Here is a 22,324-nt window from a genome sequence, read left to right as displayed (position 1 = left end):
AATTCTGTGCACATTATAGGTTAATTCTGATAGTTGAATGGGCAGTTTCTTGTGTTCAATTGATAGAACAAAAGACACACCAGTAAAATAGCTGGAAATTGGGTCAAATTGAACAATAAAAATGGCCTGAAATAGGCCTCAAATTGGGTGAAATAGCCAATGTGTAAATTGCCCCCAGACCACCAACTTTTCACCTGCTTAATTCTGTAAGTTTTCCATCAGATTTTGCATTTTTGGTGTCATTACCTTCAGAAAATTATAAAATTAAACTCTACCAGTTGAGAATTTTTTTTTTTTAAATTGCGACAATGTCTCAGCACCTAACTTTATTGGTCTACTTGGAGGTTGTACCAGGGGTCAATGCCCCCATAGCCCAGTCCATGACCAGGGCTCAAAGTGGGATCAGAGTAACAGGGAACAGGTTAAAAATATGTGAGGTTCCTGACGTGTTGTTTACCTCCTTCAGGTTATATCGCGAGACGAAAAGTTTGTGATGGTGACGTGGACGCAGCTGGTGGGCGTGGCACTCTTTGTGTATGTCAACGAGAAGCATGCCAACCATGTCCGACATGTGTCTGTTGAGAGTGTCAAAACAGGCATGCAAGGCGCGACAGGTTAGTTGCGTGTCCAGCATATGAAAGACACGCAGTGAGATGCTGTGTCGTAATTCAAGTGTGTGGATGATAGCCTTAAGTAAAAACGCATTGCCATTAGAACTTTAATAAAGATACTGTAATTACATAAATACGAGTGTACACACAGAATTTTATGTATGTATATACACCGAGAGATGTATGACGATACGTACACGAAGAGATGTGTATCTCTATTTTTTTTTTTTTTTTTTTTTTTTTTTTAACAAGTCAGCCATCTCTAGGTATATACACTAAAAGATGTGCATCTCTGTGTATTTGCACTAAGAGGTGTATGTGTATATATGCACCAAGATATATGTCTATATATCTTCTTTTCTTCTTTCAACGTACCAGCCGTATCCCACTGAGGTGGGGTGGCCCTAAAGCAAAAACAAAAGTTTTGCCTTTTAAATTTAGTAATATATACAGGAGAAGGGGTTACTAGCCCCTTGCTCCTAGCAGTTTAGTCGCCTCTTACGACACGCATGGCTTACGGAGGAAGAATTCTGTTCCACTTCCCCATAGAGATAAGAGGAAATAGACAAGAACAAGAACTAGAAAGAAAATAGAAGAAAACCCAGAGGGGTATGTATATATGTGCTTGTACATGTATGTGCAGTGTGACCTAAGTGTAAGTAGAAGTAACAAGATGTACCTGAAATCTTGCATGTTTATGAGACAGAAAAATGGAAACCAGCAATCCTACCATCATGTAAAACAATTACAGACTTTCGTTTTACACTCACTTGGCAGGACGGTAGTACCTCCCTGGGTGGTTGCTGTCTACCAACCTATTACCTATAATGTCTATATATACATATACAGTGAACCCTCGGTTTACGATATTATTTCATTCCAGAAGTATGTTCAGGTGCCAGTACTGAACGAATTTGTTCCCATAAGGAATATTGTGAATTAGATTAGTCCATTTCAGACCCCCAAACATTCACATACAAACGCACTTACATAAATACACTTACATAATTGGTCGCATTGGGAGGTGATCGTAAAGCGAGGGTCCACTGTATATATATATATAAATATATATGAAGAGAAGTTGCAGAGATTGGTGGATGAATTTGGTAGGGTGTGCAAAAGAAGAAAATTAAAGGTGAATACAGGAAAGAGTAAGGTTATGAGGATAACAAAAAGATTAGGTGATGAAAGATTGAATATCAGATTGGAGGGAGAGAGTATGGAGGAGGTGAACGTATTCAGATATTTGGGAGTGGACGTGTCAGCGGATGGGTCTATGAAAGATGAGGTGAATCATAGAATTGATGAGGGAAAAAGAGTGAGTGGTGCACTTAGGAGTCTGTGGAGACAAAGAACTTTGTCCTTGGAGGCAAAGAAGGGAATGTATGAGAGTATAGTTTTACCAACGCTCTTATATGGGTGTGAAGCGTGGGTGATGAATGTTGCAGCGAGGAGAAGGCTGGAGGCAGTGGAGATGTCATGTCTGAGGGCAATGTGTGGTGTGAATATAATGCAGAGAATTCGTAGTTTGGAAGTTAGGAGGAGGTGCGGGATTACCAAAACTGTTGTCCAGAGGGCTGAGGAAGGGTTGTTGAGGTGGTTCGGACATGTAGAGAGAATGGAGCGAAACAGAATGACTTCAAGAGTGTATCAGTCTGTAGTGGAAGGAAGGCGGGGTAGGGGTCGGCCTAGGAAGGGTTGGAGGGAGGGGGTAAAGGAGGTTTTGTGTGCGAGGGGCTTGGACTTCCAGCAGGCATGCGTGAGCGTGTTTGATAGGAATGAATGGAGACAAATGGTTTTTAATACTTGACGTGCTGTTGGAGTGTGAGCAAAGTAACATTTATGAAGGGATTCAGGGAAACCGGCAGGCCGGACTTGAGTCCTGGAGATGGGAAGTACAGTGCCTGCACTCTGAAGGAGGGGTGTTAATGTTGCAGTTTAAAAACTGTAGTGTAAAGCACCCTTCTGGCAAGACAGTGATGGAGTGAATGATGGTGAAAGTTTTTCTTTTTCGGGCCACCCTGCCTTGGTGGGAATCGGCCAGTGTGATAATAAAAAAAAAATATATATATTTTTTTTTTTCAACAAGTCGGCTGTCTCCCACCGAGGCAGGGTGACCCAAAAAAGAAAGAAAATCCCCAAAAAGAAAATACTTTCGTCATCATTCAACACTTTCACCACACTCGCACATTATCACTGTTTTTGCAGAGGTGCTCAGAATACAACAGTTTAGAAGCATACACATATAAAGATACACAACATATCCCTCCAAACTGCCAATATCCCAAACCCCTCCTTTAAAGTACAGGCATTGTACTTCCCATTTCCAGGACTCAAGTCCGACTATATGAAAATAACCGGTTTCCCTGAATCCCTTCACTAAATATTACCCTGCTCACACTCCAACAGATCATCAGGTCCCAAGTACCATTCGTCTCCATTCACTCCTATCTAACATGCTCACGCACGCTTGCTGGAAGTCCAAGCCCCTTGCCCACAAAACCTCCTTTACCCCCCTCTCTCCAACCCTTTCGAGGACGACCCCTACCTCACCTTCCTTCCCCTATAGATTTATATGCTTTCCATGTCATTCTACTTTGATCCATTCTCTCTAAATGACCAAACCACCTCAACAACCCCTCTTCTGCCCTCTGACTAATGCTTTTATTAACTCCACACCTTCTCCTAATTTCCACACTCTTAATTTTCTACATAATATTTACACCACACATTGCCCTTAAACAGGACATCTCCACTGCCTCCAACCGTCTCCTTGCTGCTGCATTTACCACCCAAGCTTCACACCCATATAAGAGTGTTGGTACTACTATACTTTCATAAATTCCCTTCTTTGCCTCCATAGATAACGTTTTTTGACTCCACATATACCTCAACGCACCACTCACCTTTTTTCCCTCATCAATTCTATGATTAACCTCATCCTTCATAAATCCATCCGCCGACACGTCAACTCCCAAGTATCTGAAAACATTCACTTCTTCCATACTCCTCCTCCCCAATTTGATATCCAATTTTTCTTTATCTAAATCATTTGATACCCTCATCACCTTACTCTTTTCTATGTTCACTTTCAACTTTCTACCTTTACACACATTCCCAAACTCATCCACTAACCTTTGCAATTTTTCTTTAGAATCTCCCATAAGCACAGTATCATCAGCAAAAAGTAACTGTGTCAATTCCCATTTTGAATTTGATTCCCCATAATTTAATCCCACCCCTCTCCCAAACACCCTAGCATTTACTTCCTTTACTACCCCATCTATAAATATATTAAACAACCATGGTGACATTACACATCCCTGTCTAAGACCTACTTTTACCGGGAAGTAGTCTCCCTCTCTTCTACACACCCTAACCTGAGCCTCGCTATCCTCATAAAAACTCTTTACAGCATTTAATAACTTACCACCTATTCCATATACTTGCAACATCTGCCACATTGCTCCTCTATCCACTCTATCATATGCCTTTTCTAAATCCATAAATGCAATAAAAACTTCCCTATCTTTATCTAAATACTGTTCACATATATGCTTCAATGTAAACACCTGATCTACACATCCCCTACCCACTCTAAAACCTCCTTGCTCATCCGCAATCCTACATTCTGTCTTACCTCTAATTCTTTCAATTATAACCCTACCGTACACTTTTCCTGGTATACTCAGTAAGCTTATTCCTCTATAATTTTTACAGTCTCTTTTGTCCCCTTTCCCTTTATATAAAGGGACTATACATGGTCTCTGCCAATCCCTAGGTACCTTCCCCTCTTTCATACATTTATTAAACAAAAGTACCAACCACTCCAACACTATATCCCCCCCTGCTTTTAACATTTCTGTCATGATCCCATCAGTTCCAGCTGCTTTACCCCCTTTCATTCTACGTAATGTCTCACGTACCTCCCCCACACTTACATTCTGCACTTCTTCACTCCTAAAAGATGGTATACCTCCCTGACCAGTGCATGAAATTACTGCCTCTGTTTCTTCCTTAACATTTAAAAGTTCCTCAAAATATTCTCGCCATCTACCTAATACCTCCATCTCCCCATCTACTAACTCCCCTACTCTGTTTTTAACTGACAAATCCATATTTTCCCTAGGCTTTCTTAACTTGTTTAACTCACTCCAAAATTTTTTATTTTCATTAAAATTTCTTGACAGTGCCTCTCCCACTCTATCATCTGCTCTTTTTTTGCACTCTCTCACCACTCTCTTTACCTTTCTTTTACTCTCCATATACTCTGCTCTTCTTATAACACTTCTGCTTTGTAAAAACCTCTCATAAGCTACCTTTTTCTCTTTTATCACACCCTTTACTTCATCATTCCACCAATCACTCCTCTTTCCTCCTGCCCCCACCCTCCTATAACCACAAACTTCTGCCCCACATTCTAATACTGCATTTTTAAAACTATTCCAACCCTCTTCAACCCCCCCACTACTCATCTTTGCACTAGCCCACCTTTCTGCCAACAGTCGCTTATATCTCGCCCGAACTTCCTCCTCCCTTAGTTTATACACTTTCATTTCCCTCTTACTTGTTGTTGCCACCTTCCTCTTTTCCCATCTACCTCTTACTCTAACTGTAGCTACAACTAAATAATGATCCGATATATCAGTTGCCCCTCTATAAACATGTACATCCTGGAGCCTACCCATCAACCTTTTATCCACCAATACATAATCTAATAAACTACTTTCATTACGTGCTACATCATACCTTGTATATTTATTTATCCTCTTTTTCATAAAATATGTATTACTTATTACCAAATTTCTTTCTACACATAGCTCAATTAAAGGCTCCCCATTTACATTTACCCCTGGCACCCCAAATTTACCTACTACTCCCTCCATAACATTTTTACCCACTTTAGCATTGAAATCCCCAACCACCATTACTCTCACACTTGATTCAAAACTCCCCACGCATTCACTCAACATTTCCCAGAATCTCTCTCTCTCCTCTACACTTCTCTCTTCTCCAGGTGCATACACGCTTATTATAACCCACTTTTCACATCCAATCTTCATTTTACTCCACATAATCCTTGAATTAATACATTTATAGTCCCTCTTTTCCTGCCATAGCTTATCCTTCAACATAATTGCTACTCCTTCTTTAGCTCTAACTCTATTTGAAACCCCTGACCTAATCCCATTTATTCCTCTCCACTGAAACTCTCCCACCCCCTTCAGCTTTGTTTCACTTAAAGCCAGGACATCCAGCTTCTTCTCATTCATAACATCCACAATCATCTCTTTCTTATCATGTGCACAACATCCACGCACATTCAGACTTCCCACTTTGACAATTTTCTTCTTCTTATTCTTTTTAGTAATCTTTACAGGAAAAGGGGTTACTAGCCCATTGTTCCCGGCATTTTAGTTGACTTTTACAACACGCATGGCTTACGGAGGAAAGATTCTTATTCCACTTCCCCATGGATATAAAAGGAAAATTAATAAGACCAAGAACTATTAAGATAAAATCAAAGAAAACTCAGATGAGTGTGTATAAATAAATGTGTACATGTATGTGCAGTGTGACCTAAGTGTAAGTAGAAGTAGCAAGACATGCCTGTAATCTTGCATATTTATGAGACAGACAAAAGACATCAGCAATCCTACCATCATGTAAAACAATCACAGGCTTCGTTTTACACTCACTTGGCAGGACGGTAGTACCTCCCTGGGTGGTTGCTGTCTACCAACCTACTACCTATAAAATATATATATATATATATATATATATATATATATATATATATATCTTCTTCTTTCAACACACCGGCCGTATCCCACCGAGGCGGGGTGGCCCAAAAGGAAAAACGAAAGTTTCTCCTTTTACATTTAGTAATATATACAGGAGAAGAGGTTACTAGCCCCTTGCTCCCGGCATTTTAGTTGCCTCTTACAACACGCATGGCTTACGGAGGAAGAATTCTGTTCCACTTCCCCATGGAGATAAGAGGAAATAAACAAGAATAAGAACTAGAAAGAAAATAGAAGAAAACCCAGAGGGGTGTGTATATATGTGCTTGTACATGTATGTGTAGTGTGACCTAAGTGTAAGTAGAAGTAGCAAGACGTACCTGAAATCTTGCATGTTCATGAGACAGAAAAAAGGACACCAGCAATCCTACCATCATGTAAAACAATCACAGGCTTCGTTTTACACTCACTTGGCAGGACGGTAGTACCTCCCTGGGTGGTTGCTGTCTACCAACCTACTACCTATAAAATATATATATATATATATATATATATATATATATATATATATATATATATAATATATATATATATGTATATATATATATATATATATATATATATGTATATATATATATGTATATATATATATATGTATATATATATATATTTTTTTTATTATTATCACACCGGCCGATTCCCACCAAGGCAGGGTGGCCCGAAAAAGAAAAACTTTCACCATCATTCACTCCATCACTGTCTTGCCAGAAGGGTGCTTTACACTACAGTTTTTAAACTGCAACATTAACACCCCTCCTTCAGAGTGCAGGCACTGTACTTCCCATCTCCAGGACTCAAGTCCGGCCTGCCGGTTTCCCTGAATCCCTTCATAAATGTTACTTTGCTCACACTCCAACAGCACGTCAAGTATTAAAAACCATTTGTCTCCATTCACTCCTATCAAACACGCTCACGCATGCCTGCTGGAAGTCCAAGCCCCTCGCACACAAAACCTCCTTTACCCCCTCCCTCCAACCCTTCCTAGGCCGACCCCTACCCCGCCTTCTATATATATATATTCTATATATATATATATATATACACTTATATTACACTTATATATATGCACTTAGGAGTCTGTGGAGACAAAGAACTTTGTCCTTGGAGGCAAAGAGGGGAATGTATGAGAGTATAGTTTTACCAACGCTCTTATATGGGTGTGAAGCGTGGGTGATGAATGTTGCAGCGAGGAGAAGGCTGGAGGCAGTGGAGATGTCATGTCTGAGGGCAATGTGTGGTGTGAATATAATGCAGAGAATTCGTAGTTTGGAAGTTAGGAGGAGGTGCGGGATTACCAAAACTGTTGTCCAGAGGGCTGAGGAAGGGTTGTTGAGGTGGTTCGGACATGTAGAGAGAATGGAGCGAAACAGAATGACTTCAAGAGTGTATCAGTCTGTAGTGGAAGGAAGGCGGGGTAGGGGTCGGCCTAGGAAGGGTTGGAGGGAGGGGGTAAAGGAGGTTTTGTGTGCGAGGGGCTTGGACTTCCAGCAGACATGCGTGAGCGTGTTTGATAGGAGTGAATGGAGACAAATGGTTTTTAATACTTGACGTGCTGTTGGAGTGTGAGCAAAGTAACATTTATGAAGGGATTCAGGGAAACCGGCAGGCCGGACTTGAGTCCTGGAGATGGGAAGTACAGTGCCTGCACTCTGAAGGAGGGGTGTTAATGTTGCAGTTTAAAAACTGTAGTGTAAAGCACCCTTCTGGCAAGACAGTGATGGAGTGAATGATGGTGAAAGTTTTTCTTTTTCGGGCCACCCTGCCTTGGTGGGAATCGGCCGGTGTGATAATAAAAAAAAAAAAAAAAAATATATATACATATATATATACATACATACATACATATAACAGTGATAATGTGTGAGTGTGGTGAAAGTGTTGAATGATGATGAAAGTATTTTCTTTTTGGGGATTTTCTTTCTTTTTTGGGTCACCCTGCCTCGGTGGGAGACTGCCGACCTGTTGAAAAAAAAATATATATATATATATCTTCTTCTTTCAACACACCGGCCGTATCCCACCAAGGCAGGGTGGCCCAAGAAGAAAAACGAAAGTTTCTCTTTTAAATTTAGTAATTTATAGGGGAGAAGGGGTTACTAGCCCCTTGCTCCCGGCACGTTAGTCACCTCTTATAACACGCATGGCTTACGGAGAAAGAATTCTGTTCCACTTCCCCATGGAGATAAGAGGAAATAAACAAGAGCAAGAACTAGAAAGAAAATAGAAGAATACCTTGAGGGGTGTGTATATACAGTGGACCCCTGCATAGCGATATTAATCCGTGCAAGAGAGCTCATTGTTATGCGAAATTATCGTTATGCGAATGAATTTTCCCCATAAGAAATAATGGAAATCAAATTAATCCGTGCAAGACACCCAAAAGTATGAAAAAAAGATTTTAACACATGAAATATACATTTTCCTACACACAAAGAGAAGGATACATGCACAATAGTAGAGTAGTACATGCACAATATATATTGTGCATGTACTACTCTACTAAATGAAGAATAAATGACACTTACCTTATTGAAGATGCAGCAATGACTGATGAGACACTGTGTCCTGGGAGTTCCTTTTCCTCCTGAGTACTTTAGGTCCTGTTTGGCATTTTCTTCCAGAACAGGCCTTATCACACTGTGTATGCCACTACGATTCTTAAATCTCTCAAACCAACCTTTGCTGGCTTTAAATTCACCAATATGAGCACTAGTTCCAGGCATTTTTCCCTGTTCACCTGGGTGTTAGTCGACTGGTGTGGGTTGCATCCTGGGAGACAAGATTAAGGACCCCAATGGAAATAAGTTAGTCTTCGATGACACTGACTTTTTTGGGTTATCCTGGGTGGCAAATCCTCTGGGGTTAATTGTTTCTTGGTATTCTCAATAAGCCACACCAACAATGGTGCTACAGCAGCAGCAGCAGCAGCTGACAGTGCTACAGCAGCAGCAGCAGCAGCAGTTGACAGTGCTACAGCAGCAGCAGACGATGCTACAGCAGCAGCAGACGGTACTACAGCAGCAGCAGCAGCTGATGGTGGTACAGCAGCAGCAGCAGCTGATGGTGGTACAGCAGCAGCAGCAGCTGACAGTGCTACAGCAGCAGCAGACGATGCTACAGCAGCAGCAGACGGTACTACAGCAGCAGCAGACGGTACTACAGCAGCAGCAGACGGTACTACAGCAGCAGCAGCTGACGGTGGTACAACAGCAGCAGCAGCTGACAGTGCTACAGCAGCAGCAGACGATGCTACAGCAGCAGCAGACGGTACTACAGCAGCAGCAGACAGTACTACAGCAGCAGCAGCAGCAGCTGATGGTGGTACAACAGCAGCAGCAGCTGACAGTGCTACAGCAGCAGCAGACGATGCTACAGCAGCAGCATATGGTACTACAGCAGCAGCAGACGATGCTACAGCAGCAGCATATGGTACTACAGCAGCAGCTGACGGTGGTACAGCAGCAGCAGCTGACGGTGCTACAGCAGCAGCAGCAGCTGACGGTGCTACAGCAGCAGCAGCAGCTGACGGTGCTACAGCAGCAGCTGACAGTGCAGCAGCAGCAGCAGCAGCTGACGGTGGTACAGCAGCAGCAGCAGCTGTACCACCAATAGTAGCGATGGTTGATTGGGGTTTATTATACAACCTGGCCAGCTTGGAGACACGCACTCCACTTTCATACTTATCAATGATCTTTTTCTTCATCTCTATAGTAATTCTCACCCTTATTGCTGTAGGGTTGGCACTAGAAGCTTTCTTGGGGCCCATGGTCACTTATTTTGCAGATAAAATCACCAAAAACACTGTAATAATATGAAATGTTCCAATTGTATGCTTGGATGTTACCGCGGAGGCTGGCTGGTAAACAATGCCACCAGTGGAACATGGGAGCGTGGCTCAGGCCGCACATAGACACGTCTCGGACGAACAGCGTTGAGCGGGTTTTTTAGCGGTATGCGAGGCAAAATCTTAGCCAAAAAATGTAGCGGTATGCGGATTTAACGTTATGTAAGGCCAACGGTATGCGGAGGTCCACTGTATATGCTTGTACATGTATGTGTAGTGTGACCTAAGTGCAAGTAGAAGTAGCAAGACATACCTGAAATCTTGCATGTTTATGAGACTGTCAAAAGACACCAACAATCCTACTATTATGTAAAACGATTACAGGCTTTCGTTTTACACTCACTTGGCAGGACGGTAGTGTAAAACGAAAGCCTGTAATTGTTTTACATAATGGTAGGATTGCTGGTGTCCTTTTTTTCTCTCTCATAAACATGCAAGATTTCAGGTACGTCTTGCTACTTCTACTTGCACTTAGGTCACACTACACATACATATCTTCTTTCTTTCAACACACCGGCCGTATCCAACCGAGGCGGGGTGGCCCAAAAGGAAAAACAAAAGTTTCTCCCTTTTTTTTTTTTTTTTTCAACAAGTCGGCCGTCTCCCACCGAGGCAGGGTGACCCAAAAAAGAAAGAAAATCCCCAAAAAGAAAATACTTTCATCATCATTCAACACTTTCACCACACTCGCACATTATCACTGCTTTTGCAGAGGTGCTCAGAATACAACAGTTTAAAAGCATATACCTGGAGTTTACCTGGAGAGAGTTCCGGGGGTCAACGCCCCCGTGGCCCGGTCTGTGACCAATATCCCAAACCCCTCCTTTAAAGTGCAGGCATTGTACTTCCCATTTCCAGGACTCAAGTCCGACTATATGAAAATAACCGGTTTCCCTGAATCCCTTCACTAAATATTACCCTGCTCACACTCCAACAGATCGTCAGGTCCCAAGTATCATTCGTCTCCATTCACTCCTATCTAATACGCTCATGCACGCTTGCTGGAAGTCCAAGCCCCTTGCCCACAAAACCTCCTTTACCCCCTCTTTCCAACCCTTTCAAGGACGACCCCTACCCCTCCTTCCTTCCCCTATAGATTTATATGTTTTCCATGTCATTCTACTTTGATCCATTCTCTCTAAATGACCAAACCACCTCAACAACCCCTCTTCTGCCCTCTGACTAATGCTTTTATTAACTCCACACCTTCTCCTAATTTCCACACTCTGAATTTTCTGCATAATACTTACACCACACATTGCCCTTAGACAGGACATCTCCACTGCCTCCAACCGTCTCCTCGCTGCTGCATTTACCACCCAAGCTTCACATCCATATAAGAGTGTTGGTACTACTATACTTTCATACATTCCCTTCTTTGCCTCCATAGATAACGTTTTTTGACTCCACATATACCTCAACGCACCACTCACCTTTTTTCCCTCATCAATTCTATGATTAACCTCATCCTTCATAAATCCATCCGCCGACACGTCAACTCCCAAGTATCTGAAAACATTCACTTCTTCCATACTCCTCCCCAATTTGATATCTAATTTTTCTTTATCTAAATCATTTGATACCCTCATCACCTTACTCTTTTCTATGTTCACTTTCAACTTTCTACCTTTACACACATTCTCAAACTCATCCACTAACCATTGCAATTTTTCTTTAGACTCTCCCATAAGCACAGTATCATCAGCAAAAAGTAACTGTGTCAGTTCCCATTTTGAATTTGATTTCCCATAATTTAATCCCACCCCTCTCCCGCACACCCTAGCATTTACTTCTTTTACAACCCCATCTATAAATATATTAAACAACCATGGTGACATTACACATCCCTGTCTAAGACCTACTTTTACCGGGAAGTATTCTCCCTCTCTTCTACATACCCTAACCTGAGCCTCACTATCCTCATAAAAGCTCTTTACAGCATTTAGTAACTTACCACCTATTCCATATACTTGCAACATCTGCCACATTGCTCCTCTATCCACTCTATCATATGCTTTTTCTAAATCCATAAATGCAATAAAAACTTCCCTACCTTTATCTAAATACTGTTCACATGTATGCTTCAATGTAAACACTTGATCTATACATCCCCTACCCACTCTGAAGCCTCCCTGCTCATCCGCAATCTTACATTCTGTCTTACCTCTAATTCTTTCAATTATAACCCTACCGTATACTTTTCCTGGTATACTCAATGAACTTATTCCTCTATAATTTTTACAATCTCTTTTGTCCCCTTTCCCTTTATATAAAGGGACTATACATGCTCTCTGCCAATCCCTAGGTACCTTCCCCTCTTTCATACATTTATTAAACAAAAGTACCAACCACTCCAACACTATAAGCCCCCCTGCTTTTAACATTTCTGTCATGATCGCATCAGTTCCAGCTGCTTTACCTCCTTTCATTCTAGGTAATGCCTCACGTACCTCCACCACACTTACATTATGCTCTTCTTGACTCCTAAAAGATGGTATACCTCCCTGGCCAGTGCATGAAATTACCACCTCCCTTTCTTCCTCAACATTTAAAAGTTCCTCAAAATATTCTCGCCATCTACCTAATACCTCCCTCTCCCCATCTACTAACTCCCCTACTCTATTTTTAACTGACAAATCCATATTTTCCCTAGGCTTTCTTAACTTGTTTAACTCACTCCAAAATTTTTTCTTATTTTCATTAAAATTTCTTGACAGTGCCTCTCCCACTCTTTCATCTGCTCTCCTTTTGCACTCTCTCACCACTCTCTTCACCTTTCTTTTACTCTCCATATGCTCTGCTCTTCTTATAACACTTCTGCTTTGTAAAAACCTCTCGTAAGCTACCTTTTTCTCTTTTATCACACCCTTTACTTCATCATTCCACCAATCACTCCTCTTTCCTCCTGCCCCCACCCTCCTATAACCACAAACTTCTGCCCCACATTCTAATACTGCATTTTTAAAACTATTCCAACCCTCTTCAACCCCCCCACTACTCATCTTTGCACTAGCCCACCTTTCTGCCAACAGTCGCTTATATCTCACCCGAACTTCCTCCTCCCTTAGTTTATACACTTTCACCTCCCTCTTACTTGTTGTTGCCACCTTCCTCTTTTCCCATCTACCTCTTACTCTAACTGTAGCTACAACTAAATAATGATCCGATATATCAGTTGCCCCTCTATAAACATGTACATCCTGGAGCCTACCCATCAACCTTTTATCCACCAATACATAATCTAATAAACTACTTTCATTACGTGCTACATCATACCTTGTATATTTATTCATACTCTTTTTCATAAAATACGTATTACTTATTACCAAATTTCTTTCTACACATTGCTCAATTAAAGGCTCCCCATTTACATTTACCCCTGGCACCCCAAATTTACCTACTACTCCCTCCATAACATTTTTACCCTCTTTAGTATTGAAATCCCCAACCACCATTACTCTCACACTTGATTCAAAACTCCCCAAGTATTCACTCAACATTTCCCAGAATCTCTCTCTCTCCTCTACACTTGTCTCTTCTCCAGGTGCATACACGCTTACTATAACCCACTTTTCACATCCAATCTTTATTTTACTCCACATAATCCTTGAATTTATACATTTGTAGTCCCTCTTTTCCTGCCATAACTTATCCTTCAACATTATTGCTACTCCTTCTTTAGCTCTAACTCTGTTTGAAACCCCTGACCTAATCCCATTTATTCCTCTCCATTGAAGCTCTCCCACCCCTTTCAGCTTTGTTTCACTTAAAGCCAGGACATCCAGTTTCTTCTCATTCATAACATCCACAATCATCTCTTTCTTATCATTTGCACGACATCAACGCACATTCAGACTTCCCACTTTGACAATTTTCTTCTTATTCTTTTTAGTAATCTTTACAGGGAAAGGGGTTACTAGCCCATTGTTCCCGGCATTTTAGTTGACTTTTACAACACGCATGGCTTACGGAGGAAAGATTCTTATTCCACTTCCCCATGGATATGAAAGGAAAAGTAATAGACCAAGAACTATTAAGATAAAATCAAAGAAAACTCAGATGAGTGTGTATAAATAAGCGTGTACATGTATGTGTAGTGTGACCTAAGTGTAAGTAGAAGTAGCAAGACATACCTGTAATCTTGCATATTTATGAGACAGACAAAAGACACCAGCAATCCTACCATCATGTAAAACAATTACAGGCTTTCGTTTTACACTCACTTGCCAGGACGGTAGTACCTCCCTGGGTGGTTGCTGTCTACCAACCTACTTTTACATTTAGTAATATATACAGGAGAAGGGGTTAATAGCCCCTTGCTCCTGGCATTTTAGTCGCCTCTTACAACACGCATTACTTACGGAGGAAGAATTCTGTACCACTTCCCCATGGAGATAAGACGAAATAAACATGAACACAAACTAGTAAGAAAATAGAAGAAAACCCAGAGGGGTGTGTATATATATGCTTGTACATGTAACACATACATATATATACACACCCCTCTCAGTTTTCTTCTATTTTCTTTCTAGTTCTTGTTCTTGTGTATTTCCTCTTACCTCCATGGGGAAGTGGAACAGAATTCTTCCTCCGTAAGCCATGCGTGTTGTAAGAGGCGACTAAAATGCCAGGAGCAAGGGGCTAGTAACCCCTTCTAATGTATATACAGTGGACCCCCGGTTAACGATATTTTTTCACTCCAGAAGTATGTTCAGGTGCCAGTACTGACCGAATTTGTTCCCATAAGAAATATTGTGAAGTAGATTAGTCCATTTCAGACCCCCAAACATACACATACAAACGCACTTACATAAATACACTTACATAATTGGTCACATTCGGAGGTAATCGTTATGCGGGGGTCCACTGTATTGCTTAATTTGAAAGGAGAAACTTTTGTTTTTTCTTTTGGGCCACCCCGCCTCGGTGGGATACGGCCGGTGTGTTGAAAGAAAGAAAGAAAATATATATATATACGTATATATATTCTTCTTTCAACGCACCAGCCGAAACCCACCGAGGCAGGGTGGCCCAAAAGGAAAAAACAAAAGTTTCTTCTTTTAAATTTAGTAACATATACAGGAGAAGGGGTTACTAGCCCCTTGCTCCCGGCATTTTCGTTGCCTCTTACAACATGCATGGCTTACGGAGGAAGAATTCTATTCCACTTCCCCATGGAGATAAGAGGAAATAAACAAGAACAAGAACTAGTAAGAAAATAGAAGAAAACCCAGAGGGGTGTGTATACATATGCTTGTACATGTATGTGTAGTGTGACCTAAGTGTAAGTAGAAGTAGCAAGACATACCTGAAATCTTGCATGTATATGAGACAGAAAAATGGACACCAGCAATCCTACCATCATGTAAAACAATTACAGGCGTCCGTTTTACACTCACTTGGCAGGACAGTAGTACCTCCCTGGGCGGTTGCTGTCTACCAACCTACTACCTATATATATATATATCTTTCTTTCTTTCTTTCAACACACCGGCCGTATCCCACCGAGGCGGGGTGGCCCAAAAGGAAAAACGAAAGTTTCTCCTTTTACATTTAGTAATATATACAGGAGAAGAGGTTACTAGCCCCTTGCTCCCGGCATTTTAGTCGCCTCTTACAACACGCATGGCTTACGGAGGAAGAATTCTGTTCCACTTCCCCATGGAGATAAGAGGAAATAAACAAGAATAAGAACTAGAAAGAAAATAGAAGAAAACCCAGAGGGGTGTGTATACATATGCTTGTACATGTATGTGTAGTGTGACCTAAGTGTAAGTAGAAGTAGCAAGACGTACCTGAAATCTTGCATGTTCATGAGACAGAAAAAAGGACACCAGCAATCCTACCATCATGTAAAACAATTACAGGCTTTCGTTTTACACTCGCTTGGCAGGACAGTAGTACCTCCCTGGACGGTTGCTGTCTACCAACCTACTACCTATAATTATATATATATATATATATATATATATATATATATATATATATATATATATATATATATATATATATATACAGTGGACCCCCGCATAGCGAACTTAATCCGTGCAAGAGGGCTGGTCGTTATGCGAAATGTTCGCTATGCGAATTAATTTTCCCCATAAGAAATAATGGAAATAAAATTAATCCGTGCAAGACACCCAAAAGTATGAAAAAAAAATTTTTTTCCCACAAAAAAATGTTAATTTTAGTACACACAAACTGAAAAAGGCATGCACAATTACATGACACTTACTTTTATTGAAGATCTGGTGATGATTGATGGGATGGGAGGAGGGGAGAGAGAGTGTTAGTGTTTAGAAGGGGAATCCCCTTCCATTAGGACTTGAGGTAGCAAGTCCTTTTCTGGGGTTACTTCCACACCAATAAGAGTCTCTCAACATCTTCCATCACTTGCGATCTTTGTTTCGAAAACACAGTTAAACCTTTGGCAACAACAGCTTCCTTGATTGCCGTTTTCTTGCCCACAATAGAAGCGATGGTTGATTTTGGTTTCTTGTACAACCTGACCAGGTCGGTGATACGTACTCCACTTTCATACTTATCAATGATCTCTTTCTTCATTTCAATGGGTATTCTTACCCTTTGAGGTGTAGGGTTGGCACTAGAAGCTTTCTTGGGGCCCATGGTCACTTATTTTCCACAAACAGCACCGAAAACACTGTAATAATACGAAATATTCCGAGTGTATGCTTGAATGTTACCGCGGAGGCTGGCTGGTAAACATTGGACGCGTCTCGGACGAAGGTCGCTGAGCGGGTTTTTGTCCACTATGCGGGGCAAAATTTTAGTGAACAAAGCGTTCGCTATGCTGATTGTTCGCTATGCAAGGCGTTCGCTATGCGGGGGTCCACTGTATATATATATATATATATATATATATATATATATATATATATATACGTATATATATATATATATATATATATATATATATATGGGTGAGGGGCTTGGACTTCCAGCAAGCGTGCATGAGCGTGTTAGATAGGAGTGAATGGAGACGAATAATACTTGGGACCTGACGATCTGTTGGAGTGTGAGCAGGGTAATATTTAGTGAAGGGATTCAGGGAAACCGGTTATTTTCATATAGTCGGACTTGAGTCCTGGAAATGGGAAGTACAATGCCTGCACTTTAAAGGAGGGGTTTGGGATATTGGCAGTTTGGAGGGATATGTTGTGTATCTCTATACGTATATGCTTCTAAGCTGTTGTATTCTGAGCACCTCTGCAAAAGCAGTGATAATGTGTGAGTGTGGTGAAAGTGTTGAATGATGATGAAAGTATTTTCTTTTTGGGGATTTTCTTTCTTTTTTTTTGGGTCACCCTGCCTCGGTGGGAGACGACCGACTTGTTGAAAAAAAAAAAATATATTTATATATATATATATATATATATATATATATATATATATATTTATTTATTTATTTATTTATTTTATTATCACACTGGCCGATTCCCGCCAAGGCAGGGTGGCCCGAAAAAGAAAAACTTTCACCATCATTCACTTCATCACTGTCTTGCCAGAAGGGTGCTTTACACTACAGTTTTTAAACTGCAACATTAACACCCCTCCTTCAGAGTGCAGGCACTGTACTTCCCATCTCCAGGACTCAAGTCCGGCCTGCTGGTTTCCCTGAACCCCTTCATAAATGTTACTTTGCTCACACTCCAACAGCATGTCAAGTATTAAAAACCATTTGTCTCCATTCACTCCTATCAAACACGCTCACGCATGCCTGCTGGAAGTCCAAGCCCCTCGCACACAAAACCTCCTTTACCCCCTCCCTCCAACCTTTCCTAGGCCGACCCCTACCCCGCCTTCCTTCCACTGCAGACTGATGCAGTCTTGAAGTCATTCTGTTTCGCTCCATTCTCTCTACATGTCTGAACCACCTCAACAACCCTTCCTCAGCCCTCTGGACAACAGTTTTGGTAATCCCTCACCTCCTCCTAACTTCCAAACTACGAATTCTCTGCATTATATTCACACCACACATTGCCTTCAGACATGACATCTCCATATATGTGAACAGTATTTAGATAAAGGTAGGGAAGTTTTTATTGCATTTATGGATTTAGAAAAGGCATATGATAGAGTGGATAGAGGAGCAATGTGGCAGATGTTGCAAGTATATGGAATAGGTGGTAAGTTATTAAATGCTGTAAAGAGTTTTTATGAGGATAGGCTCAGGTTAGGGTGTGTAGAAGAGAGGGAGACTACTTCCCAGTAAAAATAGGTCTTAGACAGGGATGTGTAATGTCACCATGGTTGTTGAATATATTTATAGATGGGGTTGTAAAGGAAGTAAATGCTAGGGTGTGCGGGAGAGAGGTGGGATTAAATTTTGTGGAATCAAATTCAGAATGGGAATTGACACAGTTACTTTTTGCTGATGATACTGTGCTTATGGGAGATTCTAAAGAAAAATTGCAAAGGTTAGTGGATGAGTTTGGGAATGTGTGTAAAGGTAGAAAGTTGAAAGTGAACATAGAAAAAGAGTAAGGTGATGAGGGTATCAAATGATTTAGATAAAGAAAAATTGGATATCAAATTGGGGAGGAGTAGTATGGAAGAAGTGAATGTTTTCAGATACTTGGGAGTTGACGTGTCGGCGGATGGATTTATGAAGGATGAGGTTAATCATAGAATTGATGAGGGAAAAAAGGTGAGTGGTGCTTTCAGGTATATGTGGAGTCAAAAAACGTTATCTATGGAGGCAAAGAAGGGAATGTATGAAAGTATAGTAGTATCAACACTCTTATATGGGTGTGAAGCTTGGGTGGTAAATGCAGCAGCGAGGAGACGGTTGGAGGCAGTGGAGATGTCCTGTTTAAGGGCAATGTGTGGTGTAAATATTATGCAGAAAATTCGGAGTGTGGAAATTAGGAAAAGGTGTGGAGTTAATAAAAGTATTAGTCAGAGGGCAGAAGAGGGGTTGTTGAGGTGGTTTGGTCATTTAGAGAGAATGGATCAAAGTAGAATGACATGGAAAGCATATAAATCTATAGGGAAAGGAAGGCAGGGTAGGGGTCATCCTCGAAAGGGTTGGAGAGAGGGGGTAAAGGAGGTTTTGTGGGCAAGGGGCTTGGACTTCCAGCAAGCGTGCGTGAGCGTGTTAGATAGGAGTGAATGGAGACGAATGGTACTTGGGACCTGATGAAATGTTGGAGTGTGAGCAAGGTAATATTTAATGAAGGGATTCAGGGAAACCGGTTATTTTCATATAGTCGGACTTGAGTCCTGGAAATGGGAAGTACAATGCCTGCACTTTAAAGGAGGGGTTTGGGATATTGGCAGTTTGGAGGGATATGTTGTGTATCTTTATATGTGTATGCTTCTAAACTGTTGTATTCTGAGCACCTCTGCAAAAACAGTGATAATGTGTGAGTGTGGTGAAAGTGTTGAATGATGATGAAAGTATTTTCTTTTTGGGGATTTTCTTTCTTTTTTGGGTCACCCTGCCTCGGTGGGAGACGGCCGACTTGTTGAAAAAAAAAAAATATATGTATATATATATATATATATATATATATATGTATATATATATATATATATATATATATATTTTTTTTTTTTTTTTTTCAACAAGTCGGCCGTCTCCCACCGAGGCAGGGTGACCCAAAAAAGAAAGAAAATCCCCAAAAAGAAAATACTTTCATCATCATTCAACACTTTCACCACACTCGCACATTATCACTGTTTTTGCAGAGGTGCTCAGAATACAACAGTTTAGAAGCATACACATATAAAGATACACAACATATCTATATATATATATATATATATATATATATATATATATATATATATATATATATACATATATATATATATATATATATATATATATATATTAAGCTGAGATGTGTGTATGTCTGTATATATATGCACTGTGGTGTATATGTCTATATATATGTGTGTGTGTGTGTGTGTGTGTGTGTGTGTGTGCGCACACTAAGATGTGCATGTTTCTGTATATATACACCAAGAGGTTATGTTTCTGTATATAAACTGAGAGGTTTGCATCTGTGTATATACACTGGGAGGTATGCATCTACTTGTATGTACACTGTGTGTACATACACATAGATACATATACATAGATACATACACACAGATACATACACATAGATGTATATGTAAACCACCAATCTACATATACTGTTCACAGGAGGTTTACATTAATCAATATAGTATTAGGTATCACAGTTTTCTTGACTAACAGCGTACAGGTGACATGCAGCTTTAATAACATTCATGTGGTAACCTTGTTCTATCTAGAGGCTAGAGCCCATGTCTGTGAGCAGTTGGCAGGCTACAGCTATCACCATAGCTCATAGAGGTAACAATAATACATACTAAACTTTGACGTATATTTAACATAATTTGACCTACGGCCTGTGGGCTGGATCTGGCCTGCGGGCTGTAGGTTGCCAACCAATGATGTCTACCTGGAGGGTATTCCAGGGATCAACTGCCTGCCCAGTCTTTTACTTTCATAGGGAGTGATTTGTGTGTGCAGATTTGGAACCATTTCTTCTAGGATTTCCCAAGTGTTCTCTGTGCACTCTCTAGATCTGCAATTTCACCTGCTTTGAACAGAGATGTTAATCTTCTTTCTTTCAACACACCGGCCGTATCCCACCGAGGCGGGGTGGCCCAAAAGGAAAAACGAAAGTTTCTCCTTTTACATTTAGTAATATATACAGGAGAAGAGGTTACTAGCCCCTTGCTCCCGGCATTTTAGTTGCCTCTTACAACACGCATGGCTTACGGAGGAAGAATTCTGTTCCACTTCCCCATGGAGATAAGAGGAAATAAACAAGAATAAGAACTAGAAAGAAAATAGAAGAAAACCCAGAGGGGTGTGTATATATGTGCTTGTACATGTATGTGTAGTGTGACCTAAGTGTAAGTAGAAGTAGCAAGACGTACCTGAAATCTTGCATGTTCATGAGACAGAAAAAAGGACACCAGCAATCCTACCATCATGTAAAACAATTACAGGCTTTCGTTTTACACTCACTTGGCAGGACGGTAGTACCTCCCTGGGCGGTTGCTGTCTACCAACCTACTACCTTGAAGAGATGTTAATGTATAGCAATATTCCAGCCTAGAGAGAACAAGTGATTTGAAAAGGATCATCAATAGCTTGGCATCTCTTGTTTTGAACATTCTAATTATCCATTCTATCGTTTTCTTTGCAGTTGTGATCGTGGCACTGTTGTGATCCTTGAAAGTGAGATCCTCAGACATTACCACTCCCAGGTCCCTCACATTATTTTTTCACTATTGTATGGTCAGGGTTTGTAGTATACTCAGTTCTAATTATTATCTCCTCCAATTTTCCATAACAGAGTACGTAGTTGGAATTTGTCTTCCTTGAACATCATATTGTTTTCCATTGCTCCTTGGAAAACTTGGCTTATATCTTCTTGAAGGTTAACCGTGTCCTCAATAGATGACAGTCTCGTGCAGATCCTAGTATTGTCTACAAAGGATAACACGGTGCTGTGGATTACATCTCTGTCTGTGTCTGATATGAGGATGAGGAACAGGATGGGGGCAAGTACTGTGCCTTGTGGGACAGAGCTTTTCACAATGGCAGCTTCCAATTTAATTCTGTTTACCACTATTCTGTGTTCAATTTGTTTGGAAGTTGAAGATCCATCTCCCCACTTTGCCATTTATTTCTTTAGCACGTATTTTGTGCGCTATTACACCATAATTGTACTTGTCAGAGGCTTTTGCAAAGTCTTTGCATATTACATCTGCATTCTGTTTTCTTCCAGTGCATCCAAGACCATAGCATAGTGATCCACTAGTTGTGAGAGGCAGGAGCAACCTACTCTGAACCCATCTTGCCTTGGATTGTGCAGTTTTTGGGAATCCAAGTGGTTTGCAATCGTGCTTGTTAGCACTCTTTCAAAGATTTTTATGATGTGGGACATTAGGGCTATTGGTGTATAGTTTTTAGCTAATGCTTTGCTGCCACCTTTTTGGAGTGGGGTTATATCCGTTGTTTTTAGTGACTGTGGAATTTCGCCCATGTCTAAGCTCCT

General features: G+C 40.8%; 1 protein-coding gene across 4 annotated transcripts in view; it reads left to right on the top strand.

Moving 5' to 3' along the window:
* Positions 1 to 22,324, top strand: part of Synj (synaptojanin) — a 184,761-nt gene that overhangs the window by 97,590 nt on the left and 64,847 nt on the right. For all 4 annotated transcript variants that reach the window (XM_070095294.1, XM_070095296.1, XM_070095295.1 and 1 more), the window contains one exon: positions 467 to 614. In XM_070095294.1, the coding sequence (XP_069951395.1) occupies positions 467 to 614 (148 nt within the window). The remainder of the gene's footprint in view (positions 1 to 466; positions 615 to 22,324) is intronic.

The sequence above is a fragment of the Cherax quadricarinatus genome, chromosome 49, assembly GCF_038502225.1.
Source record: "Cherax quadricarinatus isolate ZL_2023a chromosome 49, ASM3850222v1, whole genome shotgun sequence".
Taxonomy (NCBI): Eukaryota; Metazoa; Arthropoda; class Malacostraca; order Decapoda; family Parastacidae; genus Cherax; species Cherax quadricarinatus.
Note: the sequence above shows the minus strand (reverse complement) of the source record. Positions and strands in the feature narration are given on the sequence as shown.